This window comes from Lissotriton helveticus, chromosome 3_2 (genome assembly GCF_964261635.1).
Source record: "Lissotriton helveticus chromosome 3_2, aLisHel1.1, whole genome shotgun sequence".
Taxonomy (NCBI): Eukaryota; Metazoa; Chordata; class Amphibia; order Caudata; family Salamandridae; genus Lissotriton; species Lissotriton helveticus.
In genome coordinates this window covers 48,451,492-48,473,846 of record NC_136062.1, presented here as the reverse complement: position 1 = coordinate 48,473,846, position 22,355 = coordinate 48,451,492, and the positions used below count along the sequence as shown (strand labels likewise).

At 46.8% G+C, this 22,355-nt stretch overlaps 1 protein-coding gene across 3 annotated transcripts in view; it reads left to right on the top strand.

The window, feature by feature from the left end:
• SLC12A1 (solute carrier family 12 member 1) overlaps positions 1 to 22,355 on the top strand; it is a 425,119-nt gene that overhangs the window by 387,365 nt on the left and 15,399 nt on the right. For all 3 annotated transcript variants that reach the window (XM_078684807.1, XM_078684808.1, XM_078684809.1), the window contains exons 23-25: positions 8,614 to 8,725; positions 12,884 to 12,970; positions 14,598 to 14,733. In XM_078684807.1, the coding sequence (XP_078540933.1) occupies positions 8,614 to 8,725; positions 12,884 to 12,970; positions 14,598 to 14,733 (335 nt within the window). The remainder of the gene's footprint in view (positions 1 to 8,613; positions 8,726 to 12,883; positions 12,971 to 14,597; positions 14,734 to 22,355) is intronic.

Here is a 22,355-nt window from a genome sequence, read left to right as displayed (position 1 = left end):
TTATCCAGTATTGCCATTTGCAAACTTAGCTTTAGAGACAGAATCTGGTTTTAGTAATCTTTTATTGTAGGGCAAGGGAAGTCCGAATATTGTACTATAGCCTGGTCAGTCACAAGTGTTGAAAACATGGCATCGGAGAGGACTTAAAAAGCAAATCATCTTAAATTAACATGGAAAGTTACAGTGGTGGTATGAAGTGCTATGCACAGTGAGGAGGTGGTGAATAAAGTCTGTAGGTCTCCTCATGGAGATTGGTAACATATTTTAATGAAGGTTCGTCCATTAAATATACTGGGTCCAAGTTCAAAACCTTTTTCTGTGGTAGGCGTGACTTACTCCTGACTCTGCCTTGACAGTTAGTCTCGCCTATTCATGGAAAACCTTTGAGTGAAACCCATTGTGCAATGTTGGGCATGTGTCTTGATCTCATGCACTTCTTTTCCATTAACTGTACATTGGAATTAGCTGTTTTCACCGAAACACACTCAATATGAGATGTTCAGACATGGACTTTTAAAAGAACATATCCTTTAATATTTAGGTGTTCGTTTGTTTTAATGAGTTAGTCATGACGCTTCACTTGAAAACAGTAGTCGAGACCAGTGTAAATGAATGACTCCTTTGAACTGCAGTCCTCAATTCAGGACATTTTCAGAGACATTTTTTTGTTGTTGCAGATTTATGTTGCGCAAAAGCGACCCAAAGGTATTGGAGCGCTTTACATGAGCACAAGTTACGTTACACAAGGACACAATCATATTTTATTTTTGGTAGGCACAGGGAGATAAAGTGATTTGCCCAGAATCACAGGATGTGGAGACGACCCCGAGGCTCGAACCTTGGTTTCCCAGCTCCAAGGTTGGCAGTCTAACCGTGAGACCACAACCTCTCCCTTCCACCTTCATCCATTCCACCTCCTACAAGCGAGTGGCAAGAAGGCACTGTGCCATGCAGAGTACTGAACAGTACCTTAGCTTCCTTTATTACCCGAGGGCCAGAACTTATGCAGTGCCCATGCAAAGTACTGAACAGTTCCATGTCTTCCTTTATTGCAAGAGGCCAATGCACAGAGTACAGATCAGCACCCTGGCTTCTTAAAGCTATTTTTAACCCCAGAACAGGCTGGGGCTGGACACCATGCCATTCCGATACCCAAACTACTCCACTAGTTTTTCTCCCACCTGCTTTGAGGGAATGGGCATTTGGAGGCTAACCTCCAATCTCTCCCCCAAGCAACCAGAAAGCCCACTAAAACTAGCGGGAAAAAATGTGGATCGTGGGTAGGCAGTCCGGGATCAGCCAGTGCTTACTACAGGAGTTTGAAAGAGCCAGCCCACCACAACCTATGTACCTATGTAGTGGGCAAGCCACTAAAAGCTTGAGCCAGCCTCCCTCTAGAGGCATGGCTCTGGCCAGTGCTTAATTGATAAAATATTAAGTGCCAGGGCTCTGACCAGGAGGCTACTGCAGCTTGCACCCATCGCCTCTGTCATTGCTGCCAAAACAACTACTAAACATTTCTCTTGCATGTAAATGTGACAGTTCAGATTATTCCAGGTCCCCAAAGCTAAAGGAATGGCTGGGGAGGAAGGTATTAGTAATTATTTTATGTATATTGTTTTCACAAACAACTATTATACTGTTCATCTGTAAATTACATGAGCAGGCCACCTTGTGGCAGACTGCCCATAATGTGGTGTTGACAATCGGGTGCCGGTGCCGAGCACCGGAAACCAATTAAGTGCAGGTGCTCAGCACCGGAAAGCTCCGGCTCAAATTAAGCACTGTCTCTGGCTTAGCTCAAGGTCCTCTTGGAGCCTCAAATCCCAAAACGAGCCAATCTTTCATGTGACTTTTGCCTGGCTATAACCTCATTCACCAAGAATTAAAGACAAAGCAGGGACCTTTCATGTAAAATGGATGCGTTAAAGTGATATCCATTTAGTGGCTCAATTGCACAATGTATAACAAGAAATCCTGGCTTCCCCACTGGACCAAATTGTGTGATCCTAGGTGTTGGAAGTTGAGGTACTTATCCCTCACCGCCGCCAACAAATGCTGGAGGCGGGAGTCCCCGACCCCTCGTTTCAACGTTAGGCTAAATAAGGAAACTGTCTGAGATAGCCCTGCTCCCTTCTTAATAGCTTGGCACGAGCAGCCAGGCTTATCTCCAAGTCACAGGTGTACAGTATGTGCAACCACACTCACAGCAACCCAATGATGTCACCACAAATAGACTCCACCCGAGTTTTTATAAAATGAGTATAATCTTTATATCAGAAGTTATACGATATGGCCAGATGATACAAAATCAACATATAAGGATGGGTAGTATTCTTTCCAGTGGGTTGGTAGGTTCTAATCCCAACCACCGCTTATAACCAACAGTTAAGCTCACTTCTAATTGTTTCCAAAAGGTTAAGCAAGTCGTATTGTTAGAATCACACACGCTGCAAAAGGAAAGAAATACTGCAATGCGTAACGATATTCTCTTGTACTGTGCAACAGAGAAACAATGCATAACACCACGGTCATGTACTTTGCAATAGAAGGAATCATGCAATGTGTATCACTACCAACGTGCCCTGTAGGGCACAAGAAAAAACAAAGTAATGCGTCATGCTACAATCATGTACTGTGCAATGAAGAAATAATGCACTGTGCCACGTTATAATCAGGTACAGTGTGATGAAGAAATAATGCAATGCGCCACGTTACAATCATGTACTCTGCAAGGGAAAAATAACGCAGTGCGTAGCGCACCAAGCATGTAGTTCGTTAGGCACAAATGAGGTCAGGCGTCATACGACAGTTCTAGTTCGTTAGAAGCAATAATACAAAGTGTAATACGACAGTTTAGGTGCTTCATTAACAGTGCCCCCAATATGGATCAATGATGACACAAAAGTACTGCTTTATGTATTCTGTTACTATTGTTGTATCACTGCTGTAGTCTGTTTTTCTGTTATTATACCCCTTCTTGTATTTTGTTTTCTGCCCGTTTTTCCCTTGTAGCCTTCCTAGCGTTTCAGCCTTCTCCTCTCCCGCTGCTACATCCCCTGAAGCCCTGCCCCCTCGCTTGCTCAATCGCTCCTCCCTCCCACCTCCCCTTCTTATGGCGGCCGCTGCGCGGCCGCGCCGCTGGCTGCCCAAGGGCAAGCCCGTCTGTGCCCATCCGTGCCTGGACCGCGCCCAGCGCCAGACCCCCTGGATGCCGCAAACGCCATGACGCCTGCCACCGCTATGATGCCAGCACCCTCCACGCACTCAACGCCGGACGATCATACACCTGCTTCCGAGCCACCCCGAAGCGCACACAAGGACTCTTCTCCTGCTGCAGCTACACCAGCCTCCAAGCTGCTACCTCGGCCACCGGGGTAGGACAAATCCACCTCAGATGCCTACTACTCAACACCCGCTCCGCCCATAAGCACAACATCGAATTCTGGGACTTACTCAACTCTTCCTCCCCAGACCTCGCCTTCCTGACGGAGACCTGGATGAACCCCTCCTCGGCACCCGACATCACCTTAGCCATCCCGGATGGCTACAAGATCACCCGCAGAGGTGGCACCAATGGAGCAGGAGGAGGAATCGCCATCATCCACAGAAACACCCTCAGAACCAACGACGCCCTCAGCGTGGCCGAACAACTGCACTTCTAGATCCACATCGACCCCGACACCAGCCTCAGAGGAACCCTCATCTACAGACCCCCGGACCCTGGCCACAGTTTGGCGACTCCATCGCTGACTTCATCAGCAGGCACGGCCTGGCATCCAAGGACTATATCCTCCTCGGAGACCAGAACTTCCACCTTGAGAACACCAACAACAGCAACTCCACCACCCTGCTCGACAACCTCGACAACCTTGGACTCAAACAGCTCGTCGCGACTCCCACCCACTCCACCGGACATACGCTCGACCCCATCTTCTCTGCCAGCAACCACATCACCTTCAGCCACACCACCGAACTCCCCTGGACCGACCACCGCTGCATCCACTTCACCTTTGAGAAATCCCCCACCTTATCACCACCCTCGACCGAAACCCATCAACTGACACCGCCGACACCGACACTGCCGCCCGCAACCTCAGGCAATGGATCGACGACTGCGCCAACACTCTTGCCCCGATCAAGAAACCCTCAAACAGACGCACCAACAGAAAAGCCATCTGGTTCACCGCCGACCTCCAGGCATCCAAAAAGACCAGCTTGGATGTCACTACCTCAGATGCCACAAACAGACCACAAACAGACTCCGGACAGTAATGCAGCCCACAGAGCGCCATCCGCAGACACCACCAACTCATCCGAACCGCCAAAAGGACCTCCTTCAAGGAACGCATCGACAACAACGCACACAACAGCAAAGAGCTCTTCCACATCATGAAGAAACTCCCCACCCCAGCTCCAACTCCAACAACATCCTGCCATCACAAGACCTCTGCGACTCCCTAGCCACCTTCTTCCACTGCAAGATCATAGACATCCACGACATCTTCAACAACCAGCCCCCCCCGACAGCCACTGACACCTCAGACTCACTGCTCCCCAGCCACACCGACCCCCTGCTCTCCTGGACCTCACGTCAACGACAACGACACCATCAAAATCACGAACACCATCCACTCCGGCTCACTGTCAGACCCCTGCCCACTTCACATCTTCAACAAAGCAAGCTCCACCATCGCACCCCATCTCTGCAAGTTCATCAACAACTCCTTCGAGACCGCCACCTCCCCGGAGAGCTGGAAGCACGCCGAGATCAACGCCTTACTCAAGAAACCCAAGGCAGACGCTAAGGACCTCAAGAACTTCCGGCCCATCTCCCTACTCCTGTTCCCGGCGAACGTCATCAAGAAGACTCTCAAGAGGCAACTGACCTCCTTCCTCGAAGAGAACAACATCCTGGACCCGTCCTAATCCGGATTCCGCGCAGCAACCACAGCACCGAAACAGTCCTCATCGCCGCCACCGACGACATCAGGACCCTGCTGGACAACGGAGAAACCACTGTACTCATCCTACTGAACCTTTCGGCCGCCTTCGACACCCGTGCCACCATACCTTTCACACACGTCTCCGCAATGCAGGGATCCGTGACAAAGCCCTGGACTGGACCACCTCCTTCCACACTGGCAGAACACAGAGCGTCCACCTACATTCTGATCTAGAGACACCCAGATCATCTGCGGCGTATCCCAAGGATCGTCCCTCAGCCCAACACTCTTCAACGTCTACATGGCACCGCTTGCCAACATCGTCCGATCGCACAACGTCAACATCATCTCATACGCTGACAACACACAGCTGATCCTCTCACTCACCAAGGGCCCCACCACCGTCAAAACTAACCTCCACGAAGGAATGAAGGCCATCACCGAATGGATGAAGACCAGCCGCCTGAAACTGAACTTGGACAAGACGGAGGGCCCCATCCTCGGCTCCACCCCCTCCGCCTGTGACGACTCCTGGTGGCCAGCCATGCTGGCGGCTGCACCCATGCCCACTGACCACGCACGCAATCTAGGGTTCATCCTGTACTCATCACTGTCAATGACCCAGCAAGTGAACACCGTCTCGTCCTCCTGCTTCAATACCCTATGCATGCTCTGCAAGATCTACAGATGGATCACCACCAGAAGCAGAAGGACGGTCACCCAGGCCCTTGTCAGCAGCAGACTGGACTACGGCAGCGCCCTCTATGCGGGATCCTCGGCCAAACTCCCGAAATTACTACAACGCATACAGAACGCCTCTGCACGCCTCATCCTCGACATCCCCCGCCACAGCCGCATTACATCCCACCTGAGAGACCTGCACTGATTCCCCGTCAACAAGTGGATCACCTTCAAGCTCCTCACCCACGCTCACAAAGCATTCCACAACACCGGATCTTAATACCTCAACAAACTACTCACCTTCTACACCCCGAACGACCAGCTTCGCTCCGCCGTTCTTGCCTTCGCCACCATCCCCAGCAGATCATTCTCCCACCTTGCCGCCAAGACATGGAACACCCTCCCCATCCATCTGCAGCAGACCCAGTACCTGATGACCTTTAGGAGACTCCACAAGACCTGACTGTTCGAGCAGTAGCAGCCCCCGCTCCCCCCAGCACCTTGAGATCCTCACGGGTGAGTAGTGCACTCTAAAAATGCATTGATTGATTGCTTCTAACTCCGCCCCAGTACTGCCTCTCCTTGGGCCAGCACGGGCCGAGATCCGAGCTGAATCAACAGGCTCGTGCACCTGACATAAGCCAGAGGCTGGGAGAGTGTCCCTCGAGGCCAGCACCCCCACCCTAGATGGTGATCCACGTTAACTGGGGGGGTGACCCCCCTCTCCTCTCCTCTCCTACTTCAGCGACTTGGGCCTTGATCCAGAACTCTGTCACGGGGTATGGTGAGCTCAGGCCAGCAGCTCAGCTCCTCCGGGGCTACCGGTCCAGGCCGCTGCTATTTCACTCCGAGAGCCCAATGACTAGGACCTCCTTCCGTCGGACTCAGTGGAGACCGAGACCCACCCTCAGGACTGTGGGGACTTACTTCGAATTCAGTGCACACACTAACTCAGGCACTCCTCACCAGGGCCTCAGGTTGTACCTCGACACGCACTCTGCTCGTCCGAGCTTCGTCTGCTTCTCTGGTGCTCATGATGACCCGGCGCTCTTCACCAACACCTCTGCTTGCACCTTGACACACACCCTGCGCGTCCAAGTCTCTCCTCTTCTCTGGTGCTCACGATGGCCCGGCGCTCCTCACCAACCCCCGGCTGCACCACGACACGCACCGTGCGCGTCCGAGACTCGCCTCTTCTCTGGTGCTCACGATGGCCCGGCGCTCCTCACCAACCCCTGGCTGCACCACGACACGCACACTGCACGTCCGAGTCTCACCTCGTCTCCCCGTGCACACAAGGACCAGGCGCTCCTCACCAACGCCTTGGCCTGCACCATGACAACCACCCTGCTGCGTCCGAGACTCAGCTTTTTTTTCACTGTCAGGACATAGCACACCCTAGTATATGTCCTGCCTTTTACCTACACTGCACCCTGCCCCGGGATTACCCGGGACCTACCACAGGGGTGTCCAATGTGTATGCAAAGGGGAATGTAAGGCCTGACAAGTCGTTGAACTTGTCAGGACAACATGCTAACTTAGCAAACTGCGCGCAAGCCCTACACTGCAGGCCTGAGTGCCCTTCTCCGCGCGCCTTTGCATTACTAGCCCTGGCACACAAAGTGCACATCACTAGGGACTTTACTAGTAAGGCAAGCATACCAATGATGGCCAACCAATTACCATTACATTTTACATAGGGAACACTTGTACTTTGACACTGATCAGCAGTGGCAAAGTAACCAAAGCATCTAAATTGGCACTCTATGTCAGGAAAACGGTCTAGGGGAAAAGCAAAAAGTTTAGGGAACTTTAGCCAAAAAGGCCAAGTCCTACACAAGGCAATCATTTTATTTCACTTAGGTTTCTTTTTCTTCATTATCACGTAAGGAAGCATCTTCAAATATGTGCATTTAGGGTGTGTGCTGTACAACAACCGTTTGCATTTTGCTTAATAGAGTATAATGTTGCTCCATCTGTAATTAAAATCAATGCTACATAAAGGGCAATCAGGACAGCTAACTTGCCTTTTAGTTCACCAATGGCACTGTCAGGGCGGCGCGGGGTGGGTGGGGGCTAGAAAAAAGGTTTTTAACATAATGTTATAAAACTATCACTTTTAGTAAATACTTCTCAATGCAGAGATTTTATCTTATTTTACCTAATGTGTGTTGCATGATTTGCATGCTAAATATTTTCAGGGCTCCGCTCGGCACCGTCTCTTTAAGCCAAGCCAGTCCATATCTTGTCCCTGGCTAACCTCTCGCAGTTAATCTGTTGGCTCGCCCACCACGATTAACTAGGCCTGTTTGATGATGACAAAAGTGAAAAGCAAATTGTGCAAACGCCAGTGGGTGAAGAAAGGAGGTTTTAGCTGTGTGCATTTGCAACATCCTCAGTTGAAAGGACTCTCAGTTAAGATACTTAGGGATAAAATAAACTGCAAAGGAGTGCATATGGGGTGGTAAAGAGTAGAATGAGATTCAGCAAGACAGATCGAGAACACTGGTACATAATGTGAACGTGGAGAAAAAATATGAAGAAGTTGAAGTATGTCATTCTATATGTATTTTCTTGTTATAAGGTAAGCACACGTGCTCTCGGTGTACTAGAAAAAATGGGAAACGTTCAATAAAAAAACAAATGAGTATCTACGCGAGGTTAGATCGTGTCTAGTATTGTGAGGATATTTGCAAAGGATATGGTCTGAAGAATTTTTAATCCCTCTGAGAGTAAACCTTTTATTAAAGAAAAGGACGATTCTTCAAGCCTCAAGAAATGCATGAAAAGTTTTTATTTGTAAACAATAGGTTTCTTTGTCAAGTCTAACTGGTTTGCAATGCTGTTAACGTTAACACCCCGTTTGACTTTGTATAATAAAAATCCACTCTAAAAAATGTGAGTTTAATAGTTTCCAGAAAGACCAAATGCCTTTTTTTTGGTTTTTTCACTGATCTGAATTCTATCTGTTGATGCTTATTTGTAGGTTTAACACTCCTCATCCCTTACATTCTCACTACGCGTAAAAAGTGGAAGGATTGCAAACTGAGGATCTTCATTGGAGGAAAGGTTCACCGTCTTGAAGATGACAAACTGGCGTAATTATACTTTATTTTTGGTGCTGCCAACAGCCCTCATGTTTGCTTGCAACATATTCAAAACATACTCTCACGTGTGACATTAATGAACTGCACATGTAAGCAAATGTCGTAGAATAGACTGGTGTACGCTTAGTTCTTCTATATGTATTGGTTTGTATTTTCATATTTTTCATATTCAGTTGGGTGTGGCAACAGGACAGGTAAGAGCTGCAATCATAATCTATCACCACATAGCTTTACTGATCGAAAAACGTTTTAATCAAAGGTTCTAAGTGGTGCAGAATATTTTACAGGTGTAGGGGTTTGCGGAACTCATCGAGTTTCACCTGAAACCTAAAAATTCCATGAGATTTTTCCAGAGTTCCATGAGAGGCTAAATTGTGGAAAATTGTGTTTCTCACACTAATTTTTAGCACTGGGAGCTTGCTCCACACTAAAATCAGCACGAACGGCTCCACACGGTGTGACAGTGGGCGCTGCGTCTTTCTCCCACTAACGCAGATTTTCTACTTGAGCTGCAGCTTTGTCGATGTGAATGGTAACGACCTGCCCGACTGCATGCGTTGAGAAATCTTGCCGGGGGATGTTCTAGCGCTCAAAAAATGGCTAGGGATGCAAATTCTTGCTTGCCCATGGCAACTTAATGTTGGTGAGCCACGCATAAGGAAGAACTCCACCCAATCAACAGTGGGCAGAGTTTTACCGGCACTCCGCGCCCCAAGCAGATCATGGAGTGGGCAAAACTCTGCGAACTCCGCCAGCAGAGCAGAATTGTTTGCCCACCCCTGATATATACGTGTGCGTGACTAAGTTGCATTTTCTAAAACAAAAGAATGTCTGGCCAGTGCAATAGAATTCTGTGCAGAAAGTAAACAAAAACAGCTATAACCCATGGTTGTAAAATATGAGGGAAGACAATCCGTGTAGAAAAATTATATATCTGTATATATATATAAATACATATATATATATATATATATATATATATATATATATATATATATATATATATATATATATATATTTATATCAGTATTTATAAATTTACGTATATACTTGTACGCCGTGTATGCCAGTAAAACCAAAACATTCTACTTAACACGAACATTTATTTAAAATAATATATTAAAATGTAACCAATTTTTAGTGGACACATTTTGATTTGCCTAATCTATGACAGCATGGTTCGTAGGTTGCTGGGCGGATCCGGGTGCGCGAAGGGGGACGAAGTGGGATGAGGGGGCGTCGGGTCCCAGACGCCGGGTCCTGCATCTCTGCTCCTGCTCTCCTTGTCAGACTGAGGCACAAGAAGCACATCCAGGCTCCTCTGACTAATCACAATGCTGCAATGCAGGTTTGTGAATGGCAAGCGCACAGGCACCCCTGACCAATCACAAAACTACAATGCAGGGAATAAGGGCCTGGGCTTGTTCTAATATTACGCTGATCTACACGATTACCAGATGGAACTGATCATTATTGATGCGCCTTCATCATCCAGAGTCATTATTATTATTAAAGTATCTTATAGAGCGCACGGCTACCCCCGACGGGGGTGTCCCGGCGCTATGCAGAGAAAGGAGAAGGGCAGTTATCGACAGAACTAGGGAAGGTTAAATAGCCATGTTTTTATTAGCTTACGGAAACTAAGTTCCGGGGGCGCTTTTCTGATTTGAAGGGGTAGGGAGTTCCAGAGAGTGGTAGTTTTAACTACAAAGTAACGTCCACCTATTCTGGCTTTAGAGAAGCGCGGTGTGAAGAGGAGTTCCAGATGGTTTGATCTAAGGTTTCTTGTCTGGCGGGATATGTAGATGCGTTTTCTCAAGTATAGGGGGCCGTTGCCTTTTATTGCTCTGTAGGCAATGGTAAGAGCTTTAAATTCTGTGCGCCTTTTCACTGGCAGCCAATGAAGGCTGCGTAAGTGGGGGGAAATATGATGCCTGAGTGGAATGTTTTTTATTAGCTTTGCTGCTGCATTCTGGACAATTTGCAGCTTCCTATACAAGTAGTCGGGCAGGCCCAGATATAGACTATTGGCATAGTCCAGTTGTGATGTAACCAAGGCATGTACAATTGTTTTCCTGCATTCAATGGGTAGAAGATGGAGAAATGTGCGCAGTGCTTTAAGTTTCAGGAAGCAAATGGAGGAGATATGGCCAATTTGAGATTTACAAGATAGAGTATTGTCAATCTTGAAACCCAAGTTTCTAGCAGAGGAGACTGGACAAGGGGGGGGGGGGGGTCAAGTACCGAAGGCCACCAGAGATCGGATCTAGGAGGGGTGTGTTGATAAAAAAAGAGGACTTCAGTCTTGTCAGTATTGAGACGTAAACAGTTGGTGGTCATCCAAATGGAAATGTCTGTAAGACAATGTTTGAATTTAGAGAACGCTTCCTCAGAATAGTCTGTAAAGGAAAACATCAGCTGAGTGTCATCAGCGTATGAGATGACACCCACCTCATGTTGTTCAATGAGTGAGGCTAAGGGAGCAAGATAAACATTAAACAGGGTGGGGCTAAGAGCCGAGCCCTGGGGGACTCCACATATCAACGGCCGCGGGGAAGAGATATATGGTTGTAGCCTGACTCTTTGGACATGTCCTTCAAGGAAGGATTGAAACCACGCAAGTACTGTTTCAGTAATTCCTAACTGGTTAAGTCTATTAAGCAGAGTCTTGTGGGCCACCGTGTCAAACACTGCTGACAGATCGAGCAGCACCAGCATAGAACAGCAGCCCTTGTCCACGGATTCTCGGATGGTTTTAGTTACTTCCAAGAGTGTGGTTTCAGTGCTTTAACCAGCTCTGAAACCGGACTGGGTATCATGCAGCAATTTATTGGTTTCCAGGAAATTTGATAATTTCTTTTGTACCTCCTTTTCAAGGATCTTGGCTGGGGCAGGCAGAAGGGATATGGGCCTGACATTTTTTTAAATGGAGGGGTCTGCGTTTTCTTTTTTTAAAAAGGGTTGTATAAGGGCGGTTTTCCATATATCTGGATAGATGCCGGTCTCTAACGAGGCATTCCAGACTGTTTAGTGTAGGGTTGAGAAGATGGTCCAGTTCTCTGAATTGTTTAGCAGGAAGAGGATCTAGGGGAGAGACCGATTTAATTTGTTGTAGGAGTTTCAGCGATGTGTCACAACTAATAAGGTCAAAGGCCGACCATGTGGCTGGGTGAGGGGGAGGGGAATGTGACAGGGTCTCCTTCACAGTAAAAGAGGAATAGATATCCTCAATTTTTTCCTGGAAAAAACTAGATATATTTTCACAGAGGCTCTCTGGGGGCGTGATGTTACTTTTCATAGATTCGGGTCTCATGAAGTTTTGAACAATTTTAAAAACTTCTCTGGAGGAGTTTCTGTCGGTGTTTAGTTTTGCAGCCATATAGTCTTTTATGGCTATATATTTTAATTTGTGAAAACGCTTCACTGCTATTCTATAGTTAATTTTGGCTTCAGTGCTATAGTTTTTTCGCCAAGATCATTCAAGTCGCTTACATTTACTTTTTTCATTTTGAAGCTGTTGCGTAAACCAAGGCGCTGACGGTGTTTGTCTGGCAGACTTAGTAGTCTTCATGGGGTCAATAGTATCTAAGGCTGAGGTAATCCACTGATTCAAACTTTCAGCATCTTTGTTAGGATCGCCGGTAAGTGTCAATGGGGAGTTAAGAAGGAGTGGGCCCATAGTGTCAAAAGAAACATTCCGCCAGTTTCGTCTGACTTCCTGTTTATTGTGCTTAAAGCCTTGGTTAATTTTAAGAGTGATATTAAAAGGGACCAGGAAGTGATGAGGGTGTCATACCAGTTCAGTGGTGTACAGGTTGAACCTCATTAAATCATGAACCTTTCAACCAACATCAACACCTAGAGGCAATCTAGTTCTCTAGTGTATATATAAATGGTTGATTCATTCATTTACTTAACTATTTACATCATTAATATCATATTTTAAAGAAAATATTACTTATGATACAACAGTCACACACAAAGAATACAATTAGAACACTTCCTCAAACAGGCGCACACACAAACAAAATGAGGAGTACATTTGGCAGTCACACATTTAATGTGGAGATATATAGTTTGCATGTGTTTGTTACGCTAATTAGTGAACAATTGTATAAATCATGTTTAAATGTACTCTTTTACTTTCAGGATGGCGTCGCTTCTTAACAAATTCAGAATAAAATTTGCAGAAATTCACATTATTGGAGATATAAATAATAAACCAAGCAAAGAAAGGTATGGATTTTTGATAAAGTTCATCACACAATGATTTAACATTTCAGATCAATTTTAACAGGCTGTCTCCTGTAAACTACCATTTCAAATGTTTTCACATATTTCTAAAGTTCAATACCCTTTCAACAGGCATGGCTATTTTGTGAGTTTTATTTATGAATGCTGCTATAAAATTGTATAATAATAAGGGACTGAAGAGTGTTAAGCTGAGATGACCTAACTAATTAATATTCATGAGGTAGGGTGGCTTATGACTCACACTGAATCAGAATTTTAAGAACCTTCCTATCAGTTCATACAAATTGTGACCAGTTTTTTGTGACCAGTATTTCGTATATCTGCCCGTCACTCCGATTAGGAATCTAATTTGGTAGTGCACTCCTTTTGCATTCATGCTGGATTACTTAGTGAGGTTTTTGATGAAGGTAAAGCCTAAAGACACAAGTTTTCCATAACAGAAGGCTTGCAGTGCATCTTGCCAGGCTTGAACTGGAGTTGAGCACTTCAGATGCAGGATGAGGAAGAACTTAGGGCCTGATTACAATTGTGGCGGTCAGACTTTAAACAGGCAGTCTGTGGCTGTCACACTGCAGAAAGCCCTTCGGTCCGACTGCCGCATTCTGATACTGGCTGTCAGGCACTAAGCTGTCGGACTCAAGACCACCAGCTCCGCCATTATCGTATATACCTACATGGCAGCGTTCCTGAATGGCAGCGGTGCTGAGGCAGGCACCGCCGTAGGGCTTACAATATCCCTTTCTGACAGCCTTTTCATGGCATGTATCCCACCAGGAACAGGTTGTCGGAAAGCGATATGGGCGGCCCCTAATAGGGCACCCATCTGTTGTGGGCATGGGGAATGTAGTGCTTCCAGTTACCTCGATGCACCATGTGCCATGCACAACATGGTGCCTGGTGCACGTTGCACAGATGTGCAGAAGGTGTATGTACAGTATCAGCATGTGCTGCAGCCCTTTCCCCAAGGCTGCAGCATGCCCCTGCCGTGTGTCTGACCACCAGCCTGCCGGTTGCAGTCCAATACGGTCGTCGGCCTGCCCTCTTGCTTGTCGGCGGTCTCCTGACTGCCACAATAGTGACCCACGGTCCAGCCGACCTGCATCATAATGATACCGTAGTCTTCAGAGGGAGGGTTTATTCTGAGATGAGGCTGTAACATTCATGATTGAAGGACATTTAGGGTGCTAGCCAAGTCATCTGGTGATGTAACGTTTGTGTAAAGCTGAGCGGTGTCTGAGTAAAGGTGAGAACAAATGGTAGACTGCCTAAAAAGGGAGCTGAGGGCACCATGTATAAGTAATACAGCGTCAGGGAGAGTGCGGGTTCTTAAGGAACATCGTAGTGAAGTTGGAAGAGTAGCGATAGGGCATTTGACATTCAGGAAGGCTATTTGAATTGTCTGGAACAGGCCATTTATAGTCAATTACTCTTCCCACATGTTTATGAATTGTACACTGTGTGTGGTGCAGTTTTCCAGAAGACAATCTTTACTAGAGCTGTAAAGTTGCAAAGTTCATGGTTTACTTATGTTCGCAGCAATCATTCTTCGGTGTCTCTGTAGTCAGGAGTCTAATGCGAACCCGGCCACTTTTCTCTGTTCTTCTTTTAGCTGGAAATTTTTTGAAGAGATGATTGAGCCATATCGCCTCCATGACAGTGCGACTGACCTACCCACTGCTGAAAAAATAAGGAGAGAAAACCCATGGAAGATTACGGATGCAGAGCTGGAAGCATTCAAGGAAAAGGTACACGTGCACGTTCACCCTAGCTACTGAACACAGTTTGTAATGCAGACGCGTACATCATCAGCTTTTTACCTTTCTACTACTTGAAATGCTGGAATGTATTACATAATTGTGGGAGGCTGTCACGATTTCTTTCGAAACTTATACTGTATTCACAGGGGATTTGAGTACTTGGTATCGCATTTTCTCACAGTGTTTCCGAATAGAGTGCATATCATCTCAGCTGAGGCAGTTTAATAATCTCAGCTATGTTTACAATCCTGCTGCTGGTTCCCAAATGAAGCAATAATGAATCTAAGCCCAACCATCCTCCTGAGTGCTGTGATGACCCAAATACGATGTAAATTGTGATATTTAGTTGCTCTTCACTTTGAAATGTCTTGCTTCTTATGTAAAGTGTGGAGCATCTTGACCTATGAAAACTCTGCAATTCTTCTGCGATGTGAACTTTTTGTCAGTACATAACAAGTTAATCGGTATACCATAACAAACGCGTAGAAGCCCACTGTAAAACCATAAGGATTAGTTACTTACCTGTAATCCTAGTTCTCTTCCAGGGGTATATTCGTCAGAGTCATAAGCACTGATTAATCCCCGCCCATGTGCGGGATCCCGGAGCATATAGAAATATACACATATACATATGTGTATGTATGACCAAAAAGTGCCCAGCACTACCACAACATACATATATACATGTATATATTAACCATAAATATGCAGCCTAACATAATTCCATAAGGCAACATGCCAAAATGACATAGGTTTGTCTTGCATAAAAAGTAGTATTACACATAAATACTGTAGTAGAAAACATACACTGAAATAGTGTCATACAAGAAAACCTTTATTTTCATAGAAAAAAGCAGTTAATGGAAGGCATTTGGCCTAAAGGCTGCATAGGTGAATAAACATCCCAGTACTGTAAAAAAACTGGCACCTTGCCTTTAAGGCTTCCAAGAACGTGGACACTGTGCCTTTAGGACCTCCAGGAGCCCCTCTGCTCCCATCATGCACTTCAGGTGACAGTTAGGTCAGTTCTTTTTTACGGTGTACTAACTTGTAGCAACTTGATTAACAGATGCATTCATTTCCAAATATACTAAAAATGCTCGTCCCGGGAGGAGGGAGGGTTGCTTATGACTTTGATGAGTATTACCTTGAAAGAGAACTAGGATTACAGGTAAGTAACTAATCCTTCTCTTCCAGGGGATACTCATCAATAGTCATAAGCACTGAATAGAGTAGGAAGCCCCTACCCACTACCTCGCGGACGAGCAAATAGTATAGAAAAATACATGACCAAGCATCTTAACATGACATTAAGCAAACAAATTCCTCAGAGTGGCTTGCCCAACTTGGGCATCTGCCTGAGAATCACCAAGCAGTAATGGCGGGTGAAATTATGACCCGAGGGCCAAGTAGCTGCTTTACAAATTTCTGACATAGGCACATGTCTTAGAAGGGCTGTGGTAGAAGCCTTCCCCCTGGTGGAATGTGCTCAAGGAGGTGGTGTTTGTTTCTGGGGCAGAGTGCTTTTACTGCGGGACTGCGAGGACCAGCAGCGTTTGACACCTGACGCTGGGTGCCTCTTCCCGCTCCTCCCACGCCGGACTTTAAAAACAGCGCCTCCCGGGTGCCGCTCGAGGAGGTGGTGTTTGTTGCTGGGGCAGAGCGCTTTTACTGCGCGACTGCGAGGACCAGTAGCCTTTGACCCCTGACGCTGGGTGCCTCTTCCCGCTCCTCCCACGCCGGACTTTAAAAACAGCGCCTCGCGGCCCCCGCATTGCGGGGGGCGCTCGCTGGAAGAGGTTATTTGTTGTTGGGGCAGAGTGCTTTTACTGCGGGACTGCGAGGACCAGCAGCCCTTGACCCCTGATGCTGGGTGCCTCTTCTCGCTCTTCCCACACGCTTCATATCCTGGCCCATGCCCCCCCCGCGTAGCAGGCGCGCGCCAGGCGAAGCCCGGGCCAAGGGCGGGCCCGTTTAAGCCCGTTGTAGCCCGGGGGACACCGGACCGGGCGACCCCTCTTTCGTCTGCCACAGAATACGCGCCAATGGTCTAGACACACTGTAAGTACTCCCTGTGGCGAAGATAGTATCAGTATTATGGCTGCACGTGAGAGCAGGAGCAAGGCTCCAAGTGGTCATTTAACGGGAACATTGGACAGTTTTATAATAAGAGCTAACTCTGTCATTGACCAGGGGATCATACTTATGGAGCGCCGGGTTTCCCAGGATCTAGCCATAGCCAAAAGATCTTCTATGGGCCAGTTTGCTAATTCTCGCACTCCTGAGTCTGCTAGGGGAGCCAATATGACCATTGTCCCAGTTACTGTGCATAGTCCACCCATCTCTCAGGATCAGGTCGACAATTCCCCAGTTGTACAACTTCAAATATCAGATCCCACTGAGATTACCTCTGTCTCCACTCCGGCCAACTCCCCTGAAAGACCTAATACCCGTCAGTTGCGGGAAAGACGTGAGGGTGCGATACCTAAGAGGAAGCGGGCCACTGCCAATGTTGTTGGTGGCAGGAAGGCCAAACTCGCCAAAGGTCCCGGCAACAACGCCATAACAGCTAGACACAAGGGGCCTGAGGAACTGAGGCCTACTGACATATATGTTCCACCATCATTAACTGTAACAAGCTCTGGAGAAAATTCGTCAGGTGCGGATATGTCTATCGGTGGAACAGCGACAGTGGAGGATCCCCTATATGTGAAATTGAGTGTTTTATTGAGATCCTCACTCCGACCGCTTGAAGAGAGACTCACTCGCATTGAGCAACAGCTCGCCAAGTTTGAACAATCCACACTGGGAACTCTAGACAATATTTCTTCAAATGTGCTAGATCGGGGTAATGCTCATTTGAATATTGCATCTGGTGGGACTGCAATGCTTAAATCTCCCCCTCCTGCGGGACAATATATACATTGTCTAACATTGATAGAGTGGGAGCTTCACCAACATTAAAAGAGGGTGGGCGGGTTCCTCCTGTTGTGGTTTTTACGGAGGAGTCTAGAATTGATTTGCCCCTGGAAACGAGTCCATATCTGGTTGTCCTGACAGGGGTTCCTGAAATAACTACTCCTAATTTGGAATCATACACCTCCCTAAAAAATAAAGTCACCTATTGGCTTAATAAGAACAGACCACTCCCCCTTCATATCACCAGCGAAATATTGATGGTACGAAGGGAGCCCTGGGTGGGCCATAGCCCTAAAACTACAGCTGGTGACTGCGTGTTGGTAAATTTTAAGGACCCACGCACTGTGGAATATATTTGCTATTGGAGGCATCGTAGTCCTGGGGCAACTATTGAATCCCGTCCACTCTCATATTTTTATCCCTCTAACAATTTGCTAGCTATAGAAGGTGGTTGGTCCCTGGTAACACATCGTGGTGTGGGTAGGGCCGAGAGGGGCAGGCATGGGCGACTACCACTTGCACAGAGCCAACTAGTAACCCATAATAGGTACAGCGGCCTGGAAATGGTCGACTGACTACACTGTAGTCGGGTGGAAGCATCTGGCACTATCCATAGCAGGAGTAATGGCAATATTGGAAAAGTTGTGGAGTTAGCCAGAAGCCAATTGTCGGGCGATCAACCAGAACCTCAACTCTGTATTCAGGGTAGTACCAAGAGAACTGACGATGATGGCTAGGGGAATACAGTGCCAGCCCACGCACTGGAGCTGCCCCAAGAATCTGTAAGTAAAGGTGTTCGATTGGGGAGTGATATTATTTGCTCCAATGCCACTAATCCGAAGTGTATCACATTAATGTCATGGAATGTGGCAGGTTTATCACACAAATTCAATGGTCCAGAGTGGGGTTCTTTTGTGGACACCAATGACATCTGTCTCTTTCAACAGACTTGGGCAAGGGAGGAACAACATAGAGTGGGATTTGCCGCATACAATGTTCCCGCTCGTTGGGGAGGCAAGGGGCGCCCGTCAGGGGGCCTTACCATCTGGCTCGGCTTACATTTGGGCTGTATGGGTGAGTCCATCTCCACCTATTCTGAGGATATTCAGTGTTTGGTCCTGAAGTGGTCTAACTCTTTTAAACTTGCTATCGTGAATGTTTATTCACGTCCGGTAAGTCCGGCCAGCGAGTCTACCACTATTGATGAGTTATCTCACTTTTTGACCACTCTTGCTAGTGACCTTCATTTTTTGGTGGCTGGTGACCTAAATTGTCACTATGAGCCCCTGCGGGGGTTGAATGAAGGAGCCCTTACGGGTCAGGATGACTATTGGGTCATCCCGCCATGCCAGTCGCCCTGTCCCAAGTCATGGTCCCCGCTAGCAATCCAGATTACGGCCCTAACTTTAAATAATTCGATTAGGGCTTGCAATGGTCGCACCCCCTCCGATATTCCATCAAGGTGTACCTTTAACAAAAAGGGTCAAGAATCACGCCTTGACTATATTATGGTGGAGACACGGCTGTGGTCCAAGGTTATCGATTTTGAGGTAATCACTAGGGTCGACAGCGACCACAATGCTTTAAGTCTGAAGATGGTTTTCCCTGGGCCTAAGGAGATCGAAACAGAAGATGTGGCAGATCAAGGAGATGGGAAGATTCTAACTAATAATAGACGTAGGGTTAAGTGGGGGAAAATTGTGGAATCTTCGGATGGATTACCCAAATTATATAACACAATCCTCCCTTTGCTCATGGAGGTTGACGTTTTAACTACCCAACCCTCGCCCCTAGATTTTAATGATAAATTGCAGTCCTTGCACCAGGAACTGGTAGCCAGCTTAGCTGAAGTTTTTAACCCCCAGGTCCCTAGTAGGAGGAAAAGGGCGTCTGTATCTTCCTGGTATAACGCCTCATGTAGGAAGGCTAAATCTTAGTTGCTTAAGGCCCTTAAGCTTGGGAGTGATAAACACAAAACCCGCAGTCTGAGACTCCACTATAAGGAGACAATGAACCACGCGAAGAAAGAGTGGGATATGGAAAGGTGGACAAATCTAACTTCCGCCTTAGACTCTAGGGATGCACGCAGATTTTGGGCAATAGTTACTACAGGGTCTGGAGAACCAAAATCTGCTATAGAACCTAACATTGAGGCTGGGGTTTGGGAAGACCACTTTAAAGCCCTTTACTCAGCTGAATTGGGTTTGGAAACTATGTCGGCACCCGTAATTTTAACTGACCAGTCAGATGAGATGGAATTTACTGTTGAGGAGGTGTGTCATGCCATAGTGAAACTTGCCTCGGGAAAAGCTCCGGGTCTCGACAAACTCCCAGGCGACCTTTTTATGCATCAACCCAGGATCTGGGGTCCCTATCTGCACATGTTTTTCAATGCAGTTTTAAGAGGCATGGAGGTACCCTGTACTTAGCTGGGAGCAGAGACAGTTCCGATTTTTAAGAAAAGCTCCTCCCTGCTCCCAGCCAACTACAGGCCCATTAGCCTCATTGATGTTGCCCCAAAAATCTTTTCGCGGCTCATCTTGGATCCCTTGCAGGAGTGGATGGAGGAACACGACGTCCTCAGTCCGTACCAGGCGGGGTTCAGGAGGAACACATCCACCATGGACCATATCTTTCACCTTATTTTACTGTACTGGAAAACGGCAAAGATAGAGGGTGGCAGCTTCTACATGGTGTTTGTGGACCTTCGGTCCGCTTTCGATTTAGTCCCCAGGGGAATATTGTGGTCGGTGCTTCTGGAGTTGGGTGTTCCATCCGAAATACTGAGTGTCCTAATGACTCTGCATGAAGGGAACTTTGCACAGGTCAGATGTGGGAGGAATGGGGCATTGTCATCCTGGTTCCCAGTTGGCAGGGGGGGTGAGGCAGGGGTGCGTATTGGCACCGACCCTGTTTTGCCTCTATGTAAATGGTGTAATATCGCATCTGGATGAAGTCCCCAACAATGATGCACCTAGGTTGGCAGACGGGAGGGTGCCGGCGATTATGTTCGCTGATGACACCCTCCTGCTTTCAAAGTCCCCCATGGGGATCCAACGCATATTGGATGGTTTTGTGGACTTCTGTCGATGCCGAGGATTGGAGATTAATGCGGACAAAACACAATTTATGATTTTCAATCCTTCGGCATGTACCCGCCTTACCCCCATTTTGGGATCTGTGAGACTGGAGAGGGTAACGACCTTCCAGTACTTAGGGGTCACGATTAATGAAAACTTGTCCTGGGGCCCCCAACAAGTAAAATCTCAAATTAAATTGTCCCAATTGACGGGGGGAATTCTCAAGCTGTCCAATACATCGTCATTCAAACCGGTGAGCCCCGCGTTAGAGATTTATAAAACCCAAGCAAGGGCAGCGGTCCTGTATGGTGGGGAGCTTTGGGGGCATTCGTGTAGGCCCGAAATTTCCAAAACGGAAAACAAATTTATCCGGCAATTATTGGCGCTCCCTCAAAGTACACCGCTTCTTCCGCTAAGGTTAGATCTGAGATTGAGATCTATTGAGGACGAGTTAGCACTAAAACCCCTCAGGTTCTGGCGCAGGCTCTGGATAACGCCAGAACTGATGAACTATAGGCTAGAATTGAAGGAAATACTAAATTGTAATAGTGCAGCAAAAATTCCCTGGCTCGTCTTCTTAAAACAGGAATTTGGGAGAATGGGTCTGCCTGCCTTGTGGCATGATCCGGAAAGGGCGTGCCGCGGGGTTTCAGGCAAGTCCCTTAGGAGGATTTGTATGGATAACAAACTTACCTCTACTTTGTATGACTCACATGCTGGTACCTTGACCAATTCCTTTTTAACATTTAAAATTTCCTTCTGTTTTGAGGATTTTATGGACATTATCTATCCCATAGGGTCAAGGAAACTCTATATCCAATGGAGATATGGTGCGTTAGCCTTAAGAGCTTTCACAAGCAAATGGTCTGCCTCTACCAATAAGTCCTGTCCTGGGTGTAACTGTAATTTAGAGGATGAAATTCACATACTCTTTTTTTGTCCAGCCTACAGTAAACCCAGGAAGTATTGGCTAGTACCGTTATGTAAAAATATGGATTTTGTTCAATGTCTATATGCTTTTAGAATCCTAAAAACAGATACGTCTAGACATATTGTATTCGCGCTTTCCAAGTACCTGCTAGCTATGTGGTCCAAGCGACGACTTTTAATTGCCAATGAATGCTAGGGTTGATCTATTTATAAGATTGTCTGAACTGTACCATTCTGCAGGTGTCTATACGAATGCATTTCATGTATTTTTCTTTTTTTTTAATCCATGTTTTATCTGTACTCTTTTATGGCAAAAAAATGCCGAAATAAAGATTTGAAGCAAAGCTTTGGATTTACCCTGAAGAATCTTATTAGCTAGTTGGTAGGCCAAGGATATGCAGGAAACCATCCATCTAGATGTGGACCTCTTAGAGGCTGCTGAACCAGTATTTATGACACCACAGGGAACAAACAACCGGTCCGTGTGTCTCAAGGACTTAGTTTTGTCAAGATAGAATTTCAAAATCCTATCGAGGTCCAAAGAATGAAGAGACCTCTCTGGTGGAGTATAGGAATTGGGAAAAAAGGTAGGTAGAGTGATTGTCGGATTTATGTGGAAATCAGAGACCACCTTTGGTAGGAAGCTCGGGTGAGTTCTTAAAACCACCCTGTTAGCGTGGA